This window comes from Belonocnema kinseyi, chromosome 4, assembly GCF_010883055.1.
Source record: "Belonocnema kinseyi isolate 2016_QV_RU_SX_M_011 chromosome 4, B_treatae_v1, whole genome shotgun sequence".
In the NCBI taxonomy this organism is placed as follows: Eukaryota; Metazoa; Arthropoda; class Insecta; order Hymenoptera; family Cynipidae; genus Belonocnema; species Belonocnema kinseyi.
In genome coordinates, this window is record NC_046660.1 from 142,492,915 (window position 1) to 142,509,689 (window position 16,775).

Consider the following 16,775-nt stretch of genomic DNA (forward strand, 5'->3'; position numbering starts at 1 on the left):
CCCCCCCCCCCGAAGTCAGTATAATGGGGGTGTCGGCTCTACAAGTTCACTCGGTCATTTTCCTTACTCCGAAGAGTGGTTTCGGTTATTTGACTGAATTTTTGATATGCCACTCGTCCCGGCGTCCTGAACAAATGTCTCAATGGGCACAAAGCCCTAAACTCAAAGGGTTCCAAGATACGGCCCGCCGAAGTCAGTGCGATGGCGGGAACGACTCTACTCGTAAACTAGGACATTGATTCTTATTGGAAAGATACCAACGGCCATTCTTTTTTAATTCATTCATTTACTTTACATTGGGGGTATGTTTCCAGTAAGAGTCAATGGCCTAGTTTAAAAGGAAACGTCCTTTTATGATCGATGCGCTCATTTGCTTGAGTCCCGTACATGAACCTTATAATTGTTTCAGCAGATTCTTCTGTGTTAAATGCCAGCGCAAGCACAATACACTACCTATACTTTAAATACAAATATTCATCAGGAGCCTCAGCAGGTCAAGCATCCTACAGAAGTTGCGTCTACGTCGAGATACGTTGTTCCCGCAACAGTGTGACACCCGGATAGTATGGGTTCTGGATGCTCAGCGTGTGAATGATACGCTCTGTACGTAAATTATGGTTCTTATATAGTACGATGGAAATGGCACCATCTTGACATGCAAAAATAAAACCCTCTATACCTGAATGAAGCCCTGATGATGTAAGAAAAGCAACAGTTTTCTCCTTCGACAAGGACTGATCTTCTACATTTCTGTCAAAGTTTCCGTGCACTTTTCTTGTCTCGGCCCCCACTCCACGGCTTTGTAAAAGAAAGCATGTCAATCATCTCGCGTTTCCTGACACTTTTTAGAAGATAATCTCTGCCATTTGCAACAACATAAGCTGTACTAAGAACAATTCAATTATGTACACATTGGAGATTCAGATGTTCTCGTCCGCCTTGACGGCGTAAGATGTATAATCGCGGAACGGATGAGCTGATATGCAAGCTCTTATGCATGCGCATTATCTTAGTTGTGGCGATATCAGGAATCGTAAGCTCGTTCTTCGTTGCTTGAACAACCCTAACCGAGTGGAGTAGAACTGGGACGGCAAGCATGCTAGTCGCAGATACCTTGTTCAACGCCGACAGTTTTAAAGACCAAATATGTCGAAGATGCTTTTATTTTCTTCAGAGAGACTCCTTCACTGATATTACCTTATGAAAGCCGTTTTAAGGCACGTCCAGGAATGCATATGTCTCTCTAGTCTTAAAATGTCTAATAACACTCATATCCCCAAGCTTGGGATATTCAGGAAAGCCAGTAATCTTTCTTTTTTCAGACTAATCTTGATAAACTTTCCCATTCAAAGAAAATTGAAGTTTTCTTGCACCAGAAACCTATATCTTCGATCATTCTTTTAAAAAGTATCAATGATCTTAGGATCATGGTGTCGCCCTGAAAGCAGCTCCTTTGGAAGGTTACATTGTTCGTTGTCATACGATAATTTCCAGATAATATAATAATAATAATGTGTGTAATAAAAATAATGTGTGAATGAACCTTCAAGCCTTCCAACTGACAGATAATAAGCCTATGAAAGTTTGAACCCAAAGCTTTTCAGGTTTCGAGTATAGTGCGTCCTAAAAGCAACCACTGTGGAATGGGAGTCTCGGACTTGAAATATAAAGTGAATATGCGGGGCAGATTATGATATGTAGAAGTAAACTCCTTCCACCAGAAGTTCTTCACTAACTATATGGTCCTGCAGCGAAAAAGTTCTTTGTGCGCCTGAATTCCTTTTTCACCTCTTCGGGATCGACTGATGGAACTTCCTTCTTAGATCTTATGAGATTGTCGAAAAACTGGAGTTTTTCAGGATAGCGACAAAACATTAACAAAATTAGAAATAACCATTTAACAATAAAACTAAAATCCAATCCCGAGCTGAAGTGTTGCTGAATGAAGTGAAAAAGTTTAATTATAAAAAGTTTAATTATAAAAAGTTATCCAGATTCGAAGAAGTAGATGTTGAACTTGAAAATCTAAAAGTAATACTAACGTAAAATTGGAGCTGCCTCGGTTGCAGATCCCGATAATGAATGCAATTTTTAGTTCAAATAAAAAATACAAATTTACTCCCGAGATATTGAGTTTCTGAATGCAAGTAAAAAAGTATGAACTAAAAATAGCAGCTAATTGGGAAAAAATCGTCAAGGAATTTCGAGACTAGAATTTCACAGGTTTTCCAACCCGATTTTGAAAATGTTCAAAATGTTAAAAGTCTTATAAATTTGTTAATTTTCATCGAAATTAAAAATGCCATGCGAATAATTATAAAATGTTTCTGCCATATAGCAAAGCTTTGACAACAAAAACTAGCGTATCTGCAACATTCAGGTAACCACACAGAGACACATACATCTATTCACACATATAGAATCAAAGAAACATGCTAATTTTTTTCTTTTACGGAAAAAATTTCCTTTGTTTGTTTAAAACCCGAAAAAATAAAAACCTCACAATCATGAGAATTTTTTTCTTTGAAACCAAAATATTAGCTAGCTTCTTTAATTCAAGGTGAAGAAATTTAAGGTTAAACATATTTAGCTTTCGCCTGGTAATCGGACGTAATCGCGCCAGGAATCTGATCAACGCAATTCTTTATCAACGGAGGGAATTACTTGGAACTATATCCCCCCGTCATTTCTTATTTTAAGGTCTGTGGGAAGGGGGTGTCAAGAGTCTTGAAGAATATTTGCGAAGATGCATAGGTTCCCATATTCTTACTATCAAAGAATTCACGAAAACTCTATCGCGTATCGAGGCGTGTCTTAACTCACGACCTATCTGTCCGTTCTCTGATCATCTAGATTGTGTTTAAAGTTTCATAGGAGATCCTTGTGCAACTATCCGACAAAAGCTAATAACAATATTTGAATAAAGATACGCAAAAAAATTGCAATTTACTGACTCATATTGAGAGCGATGTCTCATTCGACTACTTATTCGTGGAAAAAATTTCTACAATTTCACTCATGAAAGTGTCTGTGTGGTTATCTGAATGTTCTAGCCATTTTAACTAATGACGGATTTGAAAAATTGATTAACATTGTATGTGAAAAAATCAATCTCTGATAGAATTATTGGAAAAAGAGATATATTTAAACAGAATAATTATTTATATGCTAAATTAATTTTAAATTTTTTAACCATACCGATGCGGAGATAATTAATGTCACAGTTGACTAATTTAATATGTAGTTCATGAACAATGCATAGGCACTTCCCACATTTTAATTTATAGTAATTAAACTCTCTGGCCGAGAAATTAAAAAAATGTTAGTATAAGTACTGCTTGAAAATAGAAATGAAAAAAAAATCAAATTTTTCCACCACGTAGTTTCATAGATAATTCAATGAAAAACATTGAAATTTTAGTCACTTTCAAACTGACAAACGTAACAGTATCGCATAGCGGCTCCACCACGTAGTTTCATAGATAATTCAATGAAAAACATTGAAATTTTAGTCACTTTCAAACTGACAAACGTAACAGTATCGCATAGCGGCAACACTATTCCCTCTCTCCAGCTTGTCTGCTATAACAAGCTATTAAAACGCACATGACAGTTGATCAGCGATGGTTAGGTTTAAATTGCGACGTTGCACGACTACTAGTCTGCCGCTGGCATAGTAGTGGTAACTATACATATACACACAACTACGACTTCTAAGCAAGTAACGCACTAAAATTTTTACCATGCGGGTCCGTGAGATTTTTTCAATATAGTATGGATTGACGGTCTGGTAATCAGAAACGTATGGCGAGAAAAAAAATGCAAACAAAAAATGCCTTTTACATATTGAGCTGTGTCTGTATTAAACCTGATACATTAAATATTATTATAATTTTGAATGATATTCTGAATCGCTGGTCCCTATAAAGGGGCTCTCCAGGATGAATAATTGGATTCCTATTAAAGGGCTCTCCAGTATATATGTTGGATACCTATAAGCGGACTCTCCAGGATGAATGTTGGAACACTATAAACGGCTCTGCAGGATACATATTGGATACCTATAGGGCTCTCTAAAGTGATCATCAGATTGTTACACCCTCAAAATTTAAAAATAAATTTTAAACCGCATCGTAAAACTAAAATGATAAAAACATCAACTGGAAAGCGGTAGGTAATGCCTTTTATGGTAAGCCACGAGTAGTAAACTACGACCGATGATAAATATGCAACGCTTGATAAAGTAGTAAGCGGGAGCTAATTACCCTGCGTGACCATAAGTTTACCGACTAATTCAAAACATCGCTAATTTAAAAATGTCAGTTATCCTATTAAAAAATTGTATATTACACCCACATTATGAAGGGTAATCTAATTGTATACCATCTAAGACTACATAACGATCATAATTAAAAGTGATAAGTAGTAATATAACTATATAGTTAAAATAAGTAATTGATGTATCGGCCTATACAAATTAGTATTAAGATATTGTCTAGAAAAGAGGAAGAGAAGAGTAACGAAATTACAAACGAATAATAAGGAAATCAATATAGCTAAAAAAGGGACAATAAAATTAAAATTATAGAGTATGTTAGAAATATAGTCAACGAGAGCAAAAATAGATACAAGACTTTATCAGTACGTGCCTCGTCGAGTTTTCTCAATTCGTACGTGCCTCGTCGAGTTTTCTGGATTTTTACGTGACATTACAAGAGGCTTATTCCTATATAAACCCCAGACTCACCCCTGGAGGTTGTCTTTTAGTTTGTGGCAGTCACACTGTAAACTTAAACTTCAAATGTACGAACCGCTTGGATAAGGTCGCGATCAATTCAACAAACGTGAAATGTTCCTTAACGAAGAACCGCATTGTGTAAATTCGCGTACCTGTTATTTTCCATCGTGAAATAGAACGAAGTGTTAAGAATAAACTAAATCTCTTCGGCTTTCGGTCGTCGTATACGTTGATTTCCGAATATTTTGTGTGCATCAACTAAAAACACCCGGTATAATTCCGTCGCTATTCTACAGATCATCGGGGATATCATCGACACTACAAATCTTCTCTTGCCCTTTCAAGACTGAAAGGTAGCGTAAGTGATTATAATTATTTCACTGTAAACTAATTTTATACTTCATATTTTTTAGTTTTACATAACACGCAATCCCCGTAGGATTGATAAGTGACAACGATCCCACATTAAATCATAGTCAGGCTTTACCACCCTGACTAATCAGCCCTTTAACCTCCCTTACCTATCCGACAGCCGAGACCTTCGATTGGGTGCACTTCACGCCGCAGCGTTGTTCGCAGCCGACTGACACTTTCGCTAGCGGCGAGCTCCTAGTCAGTACTAAACCAGTCACCACCCAATAAAGGTGACGCTTCGACTATCGACACTTACCGAATTACCTGTTGTGGGTCGAGAGAATAAAATGTCGGTGGATAAAGTCCGAGTAATATACCACGATTTATCCTTCTGAAAGCCTGACTTACTAATTTTGCGCAATCCTAGCCTCGACTTTGTAATAACCTCCTTTCGTTTAAAAAGAATACGACTTATTTAAGTTTGCCCAGAGTTTTAGTTAAAAGAGGGAAAATCGGAAATAAACTTCGAATCGAGAGAAGGAAGCCTTCGACTATAGCCAACCTATCGATTGTGGTATCTTAAAGTTTTTTCCGTCTATAGTTACCATATATCGGTAAGTGCTCCACCCAAAAGGAACTTAAAACTTGATCTCTTTCTGCTCTTCAAGCTTCTGTAAGTTTGCTGTTCTCTCTCTCGGTCTTCTGTTTAGAGGATCAGGGAATTTCCCCTTTTATTTATCAACCTTCTTTCTTTACTTTTTCTTGCTTTTTTTGCTGCTTCTTTTGCCTCTATCCTACATTTTTTATTACTTTTCTCTTCTCATCTCTCGGTCCTCTGAAAAGAGGATCTGGGATCCGTCTTTTAATTTATTACTCTCGGTTCTCTGTCAAGAGGTTCGGGGATTTTTCTTTTACGTCTCGGTCCTCTGCCTGGATGACCTAGGATTTTTCCTCTCTTATTAATTAGCCTTCTTTCTTTACTTCTTGCTCTTTTTACTACTTCTTTTTACCTCTATCTTATGCCTATTACTTTCCTCTTCTTCTCAATTCTCGGTCCTCTATAGAGAGGCTCTGGAATCTTTTTTTTTATTTATCATTTCCAGTTCACTGTCAAGAGGATCTGGGAATTACCTCTTTATTTATTGGTTTTCTGTTTTTTATTGTTTCCTACTCTTTTTACTACTTCTCGTTATTTCTATCTTATGTCTCTTGTTACTTTCCTCTTCTTATTATTTCTCGGTCCTCTGTAAAGAGCATCTGGGATCCTTTTTGTTTTAATTTATTACGACCTTTCGGACGCTTAAAAGGCTGAAGTCTGTGATCATCCGGCCCCAGCCGGCCACCGCGTGTTAAATTATTTTCTGACAATAATCCGACATTATCATTATCTTCTATTCTAAGACCCGACTGATCTTTCTTAATTTGTGCTTGTATAAATGTTTTCTTTTTGTATATTTTAAAAAGAATTTAAGTAATAAAATAAAATTACTTGACAATTTTTTGGCACCCAGCGTGGAGGGCCTTCTCTTCGAAAAGGTGAATATTGGATAATATTCAGAAGTACTACGTCCGACTAGCCAGGACCACTAATGACCGCACGGACACCAGTCAACCCCGGCTCACGGAGCCGTAGCGACGATTTAGACCCAATCACTTCCGGGAGTGAACAACGAAACCGGGTGGAGCTTAATCCAACCTTTGATTCTTCTTCGGAAACTTCCGAGTATTTTCGAGGCTTTCCACCCGAAGAACAGGTCCGTTCACCTGTTACCATGCATCATCAAGGCACACGCTTGGCAGATGGCACCCCCATATTGACATGCGGATCCCCAGGAGAAGGGGCAAACTCCCTACTAAATTTCTCTGGGGCGAGTAAGTATCGGTATACCCCAAGGGCCTCCTACCAGGACCGTGCCCATTATGTCCTCAAGCAACCTTCCGAATACAACAACCACTAGTCCGATGATGACCCTATCAGCGATTAGAACTCACAACACGTCGATCACCTCCATGAGTTCAATAGTCCACAGTGTATCAGGGTCGTCTTTGATCACCACACTTCCCTGGACTGCTCGGGTATACCATGGTTTCGTCCACCTCAGCAGCATTCACGGGGGTTTTGCCAGTTTCGTTACAAACAAAACCTGATAGATAGCCTCCTTTCGGCAATCCAACACCTAGGTTCAGGAAATACCAAGGCCAAGGCCAAGGCATTACGCCTCCAGCTGCCGTTTCAGTATCCTCGGTCGGAGCTTATCCAGCGGGATTGCCCAGAATTTCACCAACTGAAACCGTAGGTATAGGTGGAGAAAGACTTCGGAACTGTATGACCTGTTTATCCAGGTAACTATCCGGCCACTTTTCAAGGAACCCATGCAGCTGCTCCTCCAGCAAAATACTAGGCAGCTTTTCAGGGAGCCTACCCAGCTAATTATCCGACTGTCGATCAAGTCACAAATATGGCTGCTCCTACATCCTGAGAACTATTCGGCTGTATATCCTGGAACCCATCCAATTATCCAGGAGTAATTAAGGAGCGCAGATAGGCCCCGACGGGATCTCCCTCTCTTCTTGGCATGAATTTCGAGAATTCCTTCAAGGCATTCTACGATTCAATCTAAATCCGGAATTCTGGAGAAAAGATCATAAGGGCCCAGCAGTTTTTTTTCTCAGCATTGAGGCTTATTTCATTAATATGCGCATCCCGAATATCCATAAAACAATAACCGCCGTATCATCGTTAAAAAAGGAGGGTGGGCTCTACAATGTTGGGAAGATTACGGAGGCCTAAATTTCGCCTGGGAGCAGTTTAAAGACCTCCTCCTCAAACAGTACGATTCGCCGAGTATCCTGGGAAGATTACAAACCCAACTTTATTCCGTGCGGCAAACCGATAAGGAATCCGAAGGAGTGTTTTTACATCGCAAGAGACTTCTGTATAAGAGACTGCACCCCCAGGCCTCCGAGCTGAGTTTGGTTATAGCTCTGATGGAACTAATCCACCCGGTAATCCGGAACAGAATCAGAGCTTCCGCTCCCATGACTTTTAAGGCTCTAATATTACGGACCGTCGAAGCTGAACACGACAAGAGGAAGGTGAACCGTGCTACACCTAAAAAAGAGAAACCAATACCTCCAACAAAGGTGAAGACCCCAGGGACGACTGCCAAATGTGGGCATTGTCCGGGTCAAAATGATTATAAATATTGTGACGTGTATTAGAAAAAAGTGACCGAACGCACTGCCAGGCAAGGCTGGAACACGGAAAACTGACGACGGGCAGTGGACAAGACGCCCCCCACCGCCCCCGACTATCAGTAGCCATTTTATCACCAACTTCCACAGAATATCTCCGATTAGCCCGAGTCCGAGGTCACTTAAATGGGGATGACATCGTGGGGTTACGGGATACGACCGCTACGGAAAACTTAATTCATTCGGATAACCTAAGTGAAAAACTAAAAAAAATCAATGACACCCTGCATCCTAGAAGCAGATCTAGCTACACCCGGGGCAATTATGATGACCCAACGTAAAGTAACCCTTTCAATCATCCTTGGGGTAAACCAGATCAAGTTGCCGTGTCTTATCAGCAGTGAACTCCGCGAACCCGTACTCCCGGGATTACCCTGGATGTATGACTAGAAACTCTGTATCAATATTCCTGAGGGAAGTTTCTACGTTGGTAGGGATACCAGGTACACCCTTTATTTAACGAACTGGATGCCTGAATTCCATCAAGCTGAATCCCCAGTGATCCAAGTAGAGAACAAGTTCTCCTCTGTGTGCAAGGGCGAATTCAATGCCTTCTTGCGGCGATTACAAAAAACCCTGGATCCTCAAGGAAAATCAACCCAAACTTAGTCGGCTCAACATGAAATACGGCTAATAAGTCACAAGCCTTTTCGTTTTCAACCGTATCCTTGTTCTAAGGAGAAGAGCGGTGATTTTGGAACAAGTACAGGAAATGTTTGCAGAAGGAGTCATTGAACCTTGTCAATCACACTAGTTAACCCATTGTACTGGTCAAGAAACAAGATGGGAAGCGAAAATTTTGCATCGATTTTCGTAATACGAATTTCATTTTGGACGATGCTACCCATACGCTACCTCGAATTCAGGACTCGATTAACGAACTCGGGAACGCCAGTTTTTTCTCAACACTGGATTTGCGTACAGAATATTGGCAAGTGCTCCTATACCCTGTGTTATCAAAATATACCGCCTTTGCCGTACCACATGGGGGCACGTATCAATTTAAGATAATGGATTTTGGTTTAAAGAACGCGCCTATAACCTTCCAATTTTTGATGAGCCAAACCGTCCTACAGGGTTATATAAATAAGTTTTGTCTTGTATATTTGGATGACATTGTCGTGTATTCGAAAAATTCGCAAGAGCACCTACTGCACCTCAACCTGGTTCTCGAGAGGTTGGAGTTACATAAACTCACATATTCTTTGAAAAAATGCATCTTTGGTCAGACAGAACTTCGCTACTTAGGTCATCTCATCTCTTCAGAATATAATGAACTGCAAGAAGAACACGTACAGGCAATATTACAGGCGGCCCCTCCAAAAGGACGTCGGGGACTTCAACAATTCTTGCTAGTCTATCGTTGGATTCACGAATACGTGCCAAAATTCTCAGAGGTATCCGCTCCCCTCACCCATTTAACCCGGGAGCCGAGAAACCTTTCGAACAAATCAGAACCCTATTCGCAAAGGATCTACGACTGGCCAGGCCAAACACGCACTGGTTCCTATGGCTTCAAACAGATCTCAACCCCGCCGGGATGGGGGCCGCCTTAGATCAGTCAACCCCGGAAGGAACGAATCAGGTCTTAAGTTACGCACTTCCACGTGAAAACCCACTGCAAAGTTCTAAATTGGCTAGAGAAAACTAAGGACTCTAAGACTAAATTTGGATCGTGGTATAGTTTTTTTTGCAAAAGTTCCATTTCGATCTTCATCCACGTACCGTTAGGGGAAGAGAATTTTCACGCGCACTCTCACTTCATCCTGAAATGAAATCCCAAATAGACGTTGATGAAAATGAACAAATTTTGCCTCCAGATCTCAGGATTCTTGAGTCAAAAAAAAGTCCTGTCCTTGTGGCCCAGTTAAAAAGTGAAAATTTATACGAGGAGAATGTTCATTCGCAACAAGATGATCCTGACATCACCAAGCTGGTTACAAGGTGGACGTTTATCGCAGATAAAGCCCATCCGACTGGGAGAGAACAATCTTTCCACCAGCGTTACAAACTGTCTAACTCTGGGTTTTATCGATTGTCCGGGAATCAGTGGTTACTCTGTGTTCCAGACGAATCACAGCAACGAGTTTTATATGAGATTGCGTTTGGTGCATCACCCCCACAAACATTGTTTGGTGGATCATCTCCACAAAGATTGGGATGCGAGAATACATGAGATTTTATTCAATCTGCGTAGCCGATGCAACGCTGCTACCCCTGAAACGCCCAGCCCGATCCTCTTTGGAGCATCACTAAAACGCCCAAGAGAATGGCCCGCCTGGAAGATGTTCGAATCAAACAGGCTCACTATATCCAACGCTACTCCGTCCCTCATAAGACGGGTTCGCCATACCATTTTGGTGATCTGGTTAAAACACGTGCACATCACCTTTCGGACAAAGAGAAGTTTAACGCAGGACTGGCGATACCCTGGCAAGATCCTTATCCAATAAAGATCTTTCTCAATAATGACATTTACCGCATCGACCAAGATGGCAGGTTAGTGAACGTACATGAGAAGGATCTACGTCCGGTATATTCTCGTGCTTCTCAATCAACATTTTCCGCTAATCGAGACAAGGACAAAGCACCAATCAATCCTGCGATCAGCGATCACACCCAGGATGGAAATCCCACTTTCCACGAGACACCTGAGGGACAAAAGCAAAAACCCCCAGGTGAAATTGAGTCTGCTCAACCGGCTGTCCCGGTAGGAGATCAGAATAGCACACGATGTTCAAGAATGAGATTTAAATCAAATTTTCAGCTACTGTAAATTTGATTGTTTCTATCGTTTCTTATACATATTTTAACAAATTTATATATAATTAAAAATAATCGGTGGAGCACTTTCTTATAAATTAAAAAAAAAATGCTATCAAAATTTGAATTTCGGAATTTTAAAGAAAATTCAAAAAGTTGTCATGATAATCTTTTAGGGAATTCAAAAACACCATCTTTCTCTTCCTGACTTTTTTTCATATCGTGCGTTATTTGGGTTAAAATGTTCATTTTCGTGTTTTTTTTTTAATTTTGTAAATGCTATAACTCTGGTAATTTTTGATTTGATGAAAAAAGTCATTAGGATAAATTCTTCGAATTTTTGAAGACTATGAATAACCGTACAGAGAATTGTTACTTGAAAACAAAGTGATCTTAAACATATTAAAAATGTGCCCACTTTTTGAATTTTTATCCAAAATGGCTGACTAACGAACTTGACCCTTAGTTTAGGACACTAAACGAGTGTACCAAAGGCCAATCTAAAAGATTAATTTTTTCAAAAGTTATTGAGTGCTATATTACCACGAGCCTTATATTTTAGTAGTTTTGCGACTTTTCACGCTAAAATTGTATGAGTTCAAGCAAATATAGCAAAAACTTCGGGCCAATTTTGCACGTTCAAATTTCATGTGATGGCTGTAAGAAGAATACAATTGGGGATTTGCTTATACAAATCGAGGACTTCATATTGAATTGAACCTTTCTTTCATAATTTAAATCTAAGGCGATCACTCTCGCATTGGTTATCTAAACTAAACTCTCTACTTTCTGAAAAAAATCGTTTTAGTACACATATCAGGCAAGCTTTGAATCTCTTTCAGATTATTCTGAATTTTTTCAACTTCCCTAAAATGTTCTGAATTCCACGGAATTGCATAAATAATTTAAATTTGTGGAATTCCCTTAATTCTGGAAATGTAGACAAATTTAAGGAATTTACAAAGAAATCAAGGAATTTAGAAAATCTCAAGGAAGTTAAAATTATTCAAAATAAATTTAAAAAGTTTAAAAGTATTCCAAGAAATTCAAAAGAATAAAAAAGGATGCAGAGTTCTATGAAGTCAAACGAATTCAAAGGAATTTTAAATAATTGATAGTTATGCGTGCCAAAATCATATCTGATTATCAATAACCCTTAATATTCACAATAAAGAAAAAATAACTTGACATTGTGTTTATGTAATTTACGTGTACTAATTTTTGCTAAATGTTACCTTGGCACTAGGCAGAAGATCCTCTAAAATGGTCAGTATGGCATGTAGTACCCACGCCTGTAACTCCTGTGAAAGTAAAAACACGTTTTAGAATTCACATAAATAGAGGAAGCCTAGAATTTACAATAAATATCTGATAAACCGTAAAAAAATCTGAATCACAGTAGCATCTTTATTCACGAAAATCATTATTCACATAGCTCATTTTTGGTAGTTCCATTAATTCTTATTAATTCAGCAAATAAAAATGAATAAAACTTTTTCATAACCATATACTAAACTGAAAGAATCTTATGCACATTTAATCGACTTGATTTGCTTTTTCTTCCGTATTCGATTTCATCCTGGGCCTATCTGTAGAAATTGTCGGTATTGATTTAATTCAAGTGAAAATAATTTGAATGGTAGACTTTCAGCTTGAAAATACAAAAAAAATCGTTTGGACCGTTTAAGAAAAACTTTAATTTTAAAATTTTTTAATGAGGTTAATCAACATACTTTCATGAAAGTATGTTAAAAATCAAATTGAAAGCCAACAAATCTAAAAAATGGAAGAATAAGTGGAATACATGAGGTTTTTTTATTTTTCCTGTGCAATCCACCCGAAATCATAAGTATTTCTATAAGAATCAAAGCATGTAAAATTTCGTATAAAACTTAAATATTAAAAAAATATTCTATTTCTAAAAGTTTCGGAGTAACAGGCTACCTGCGAAAGTACATTTTTTAATAAATAATTTTTTTAATTACATTTTTAGGATTTCAGTAATATCTTTTTTTTATATGCTTGGCTGGTGAATATGCTTGGCTTGGTGAAAGTTGAATAAAATAGACTTGTGCAGACTATAACTCCGAAACTTTTAGAGGCAGAACATTCATTTATGTTTAAGTTTGGCTGCAATTTTTATTGACTTTTGTTCCTGTAGATGTATTTAGGACTTACGTTGGCTTGGAGAGAAATAATTTCCAAAATACTTTTATTTTTCCACTTTTTCTCCAATTTCTCATATTTATAACACAGTTTCACATATCGAAAATGTTTAGTAGCTAGAGCCTCCTTTTTCATGTTGAACTAAACATTACAAACCAATATGTCATTTTTAAACTAATTTTATGAAAATATGTTCATTATCCTCTATCAAAAAATCATAAATTAAGTTATCATAAAAACGTCTCAAACAATTTTTTTTATTTTTGGGGTCAAAATGATTTTGAGACATCACCAAAATAGAATTTGGGTTGGACAATTCATAGAGGGAAGATGTTAATAGAGGCGAAAATGCTGTGGTTTAGTTTCTGAACCATCTACGCATTGGCGCTATTTTCATAAACCAGTGCTTCACCGATATAAAGCATGTTTAACAAAATAAATTGGACATATTAAGCCAGTGCGCCACGTGCTTTAACTTTAATAGTATTCACGATATTTTTTCCTGATAAAGTTGATCAATCGTTCACTAATCGAGTTCACCTCCTTTGCTGTTACAATTTTTCAAACCACGTTTCTCGCCATTGATTTTTATAAATATCAAAATATACGGTTTATAACTAAATTACAGAAAGATGGCCGCCATTTTTATTGAAAATTTTCTTTCTCCACTCCTTCTCTATCCAATCTTTCCGCCAGCTAACACCAACTTAGAACTAATCTGGAACCCTCTCTGCCTCTTTGCGGCACACACTTTGGCCATTGACTCAAGAAGCCAATATTTACTGTCTCTTCTGTATGTTTGAAAGGAAAGAAAGTAAAGAAATCTACCGTTTAGGTGATGTATTACATGGATTTGTTCGGCTTAGTCTCTGTTTGACACTGGAAAGTCCTAGTTCAACGGATTTAAAGGTACTGTCTTAGTTTGCACTCATGGGCACCGCACGGATTGGATTTTTCTTTTCGCTTTAAAGACCCTGTCGAAACTTGCCAAGAAGGATGCCTAAATTTTTAAATTCTAACAATAAAATGGTGGCGGTCGTTAACTGGTGATCACAGGCTTCAGAAACTCGTCATCCTTAGTGGCAATAATTCCAACGCTTGACCTCAAAATTATTGTCACTAACCTTTAAACAATTTCTATTTTCGCTTTCCATTCCTTTTCATCCTTACCGAATGCAAGTGTTAAAAGATACGTAACCTTGCCCCTCATAACCTCCGAACATCCAACGCTTGCTTGCGGCCTTTGATTTGAGTCGAAGTTTATTTTGCATTAGTATTTAGTTTGATTTTTCTGGCGCCTCATCCCCACAGAGAATTACATGATGGACACGGAATACCCGTTTAACAGGGAACTACAAATAGGAATGTTTCTCGGACATTCCACCGGTCTGGGGAAGCCGATCCTTGACCCGGACGAATTGGATCCTTTGAACCATGTTTTTTCTTTGGAAGAGTACTTGTCTGGTTGTCGGACTTCCAGTATGTCTTTAGGAAAGGGAGATCCTTCATGGACTGCGAGGCCACGCTTATGATCGAGATTATGACGAGAATTGGCACAGGGAAGTGAACGCTTGCCTTGGCCTTCGATTTGAAGGCGGCATTTATTGCGTTCCTCTCTGAAGAGCTCATCCGAGAGAAGAAAGGCCTGGAGGTCCAGGGCAGAATACATTATTTCCAGCGCGGCGTTAGTTGTCCCATCGCTCCCTGTTTTTACACTATAAGACATTAAACTAGATATCGTTTTAACAGTTTTTCATTAAATAAAATTTCATTTCCTTGAAAAAAAAACCTATTGAAATTAAATCAATTTTACTTAAGTAATATATCAAAACAGTTTTCCAATCGTTTTATATAAATGCTTAAGGGAAAACATGAATTTAAACGTCATCCAAAAGCTTGCTGAATCATTTAACGGTTTAACGAGTACTTACACTATTGAATATAATGTAATTGAAATTGAATAAAATTTTTATTTATGAACATGTAATATAAAAATAAGTAAACAACATTAAAAATAATTGATTGTACAAGTAAAATTTTAGAAAAAAAATATTTTTCAAGGGAACAAATATAAATGATTATTATTACACCATTAAGCCATTTCCCTTTCGAGGTAGGCGTGACTCACTCGGTTTGGGAAAGGAGTAGTGTGTGGAAGGGATAGAGATTTTTCAGATTGATCCAGAATTCTCGTGCTATTTAAGAAAATAACACGTTCGTTCCACAACACTGCTCCGACCCAGGTTGCTGATCAATCTCTCTAGCAATCACCCCAAGCGAAGAATCTCACGAAGTCATTATGTAAAGTTCCCCACTTGGGTCCATTAATATCCAACGTCTTTGTTTCAGGCGTCATTCACTCTACTGACACTCTTTTTCTTAACTATTTGCCGCCATACTTTCCTCTACTAGGCACGCTGCCATTTACTTTACCTTGATATACTTGTTTCGTTAGTCGTTCATTTGGCATTCTCTCAACATGTCCGAACCATCTTAACCGATTTCATTCCCATGTGTCTACTAGCGTCTCTTCTGCACCACATTCTTTTAGAATTGTCTCGTTACTTACTTTGTCCATCAGGGTTTTCCCGCATATTATGCGCATGAATCTCATGTCAATTGTGTTAATTTTACTCTTATCTTTTTCTTGATAAGTCCATGTCTTGCTACCGTATAGTACGTTCGGTACAAATATGGAATTATGTATTGCCATTTTAGCTTTATTTGATATATTTTTACTTCTGATAAGGGGACCTGCTCTACCAATAACCTTATTACCTTCATTTATTCGTCTATCTAATTCCTCATCTATATTCTCGTGTGTAGTAAATAAGCTACCAAGGTATACGAACTTATCAACTTGTTCAATTCTCTCATCATTTAATAAAATATTGCAGTGTTTTTTTACTCTTTCCTTAGAACACCATAGTTTTTGTTTTATTTGCGTTAATTTTGAGGCCCATGCTCTTCATGCTTGCATCTAGTTTATTCAACATTCTTTGTAAGTCTTCGATAGACTCTGCCATAACAACCTTATCATCTGCGAACGCTAACCCACGTACCTAAATATTTCATCCGTACATGAACTTCCTGGCATAAACCCACTTTGGACTTCCCAAATCTTTGCTTCTGTTTTTTCATTACCCTACGAGTAAGTATTTTTGAATATATTTTCCTTGCGGTGCTTAATAAGCTAATCCCTCTGTAATTATTGCACTCGCTTTTATCTCCCTTTCTCTTGGATATTGGTACGATAACTGCTTTTTTCCGATTGTCTGGGACGTCTCCCATCTTGAAACATAAATTTATCAATTCGCACAGTCTATGTGGTACGCACGCGCCACCGTGTTTAAGCATTTCAGTGTTAATACCGTCTACCCCGGCAGCCTTACCGTTTTTCAAGTTCTTAATTATATCCCTAACCTCAGTGACGCAGACTTTTTCAATTGAGTTTTCCATCGCATCGTGTTCAACATCGCAGTTGTGGTGTCCTATAGCT

General features: G+C 38.2%; 2 protein-coding genes across 3 annotated transcripts in view; one reads left to right on the plus strand and one right to left on the minus strand.

The window, feature by feature from the left end:
• LOC117171586 overlaps positions 1-16,775 on the plus strand; it is a 90,024-nt gene that overhangs the window by 41,552 nt on the left and 31,697 nt on the right. The gene's annotated exons all lie outside the window — the stretch shown is intronic.
• The window catches only part of LOC117171585 (polyadenylate-binding protein 2-B-like), a 113,553-nt gene continuing 109,141 nt past the window's right edge, over positions 12,364-16,775 (minus strand). The window contains exon 7 of the mRNA XM_033359029.1: positions 12,364-12,411. Within this exon, the coding sequence (XP_033214920.1) occupies positions 12,378-12,411 (34 nt within the window). The 3' untranslated portion in view covers positions 12,364-12,377. The remainder of the gene's footprint in view (positions 12,412-16,775) is intronic.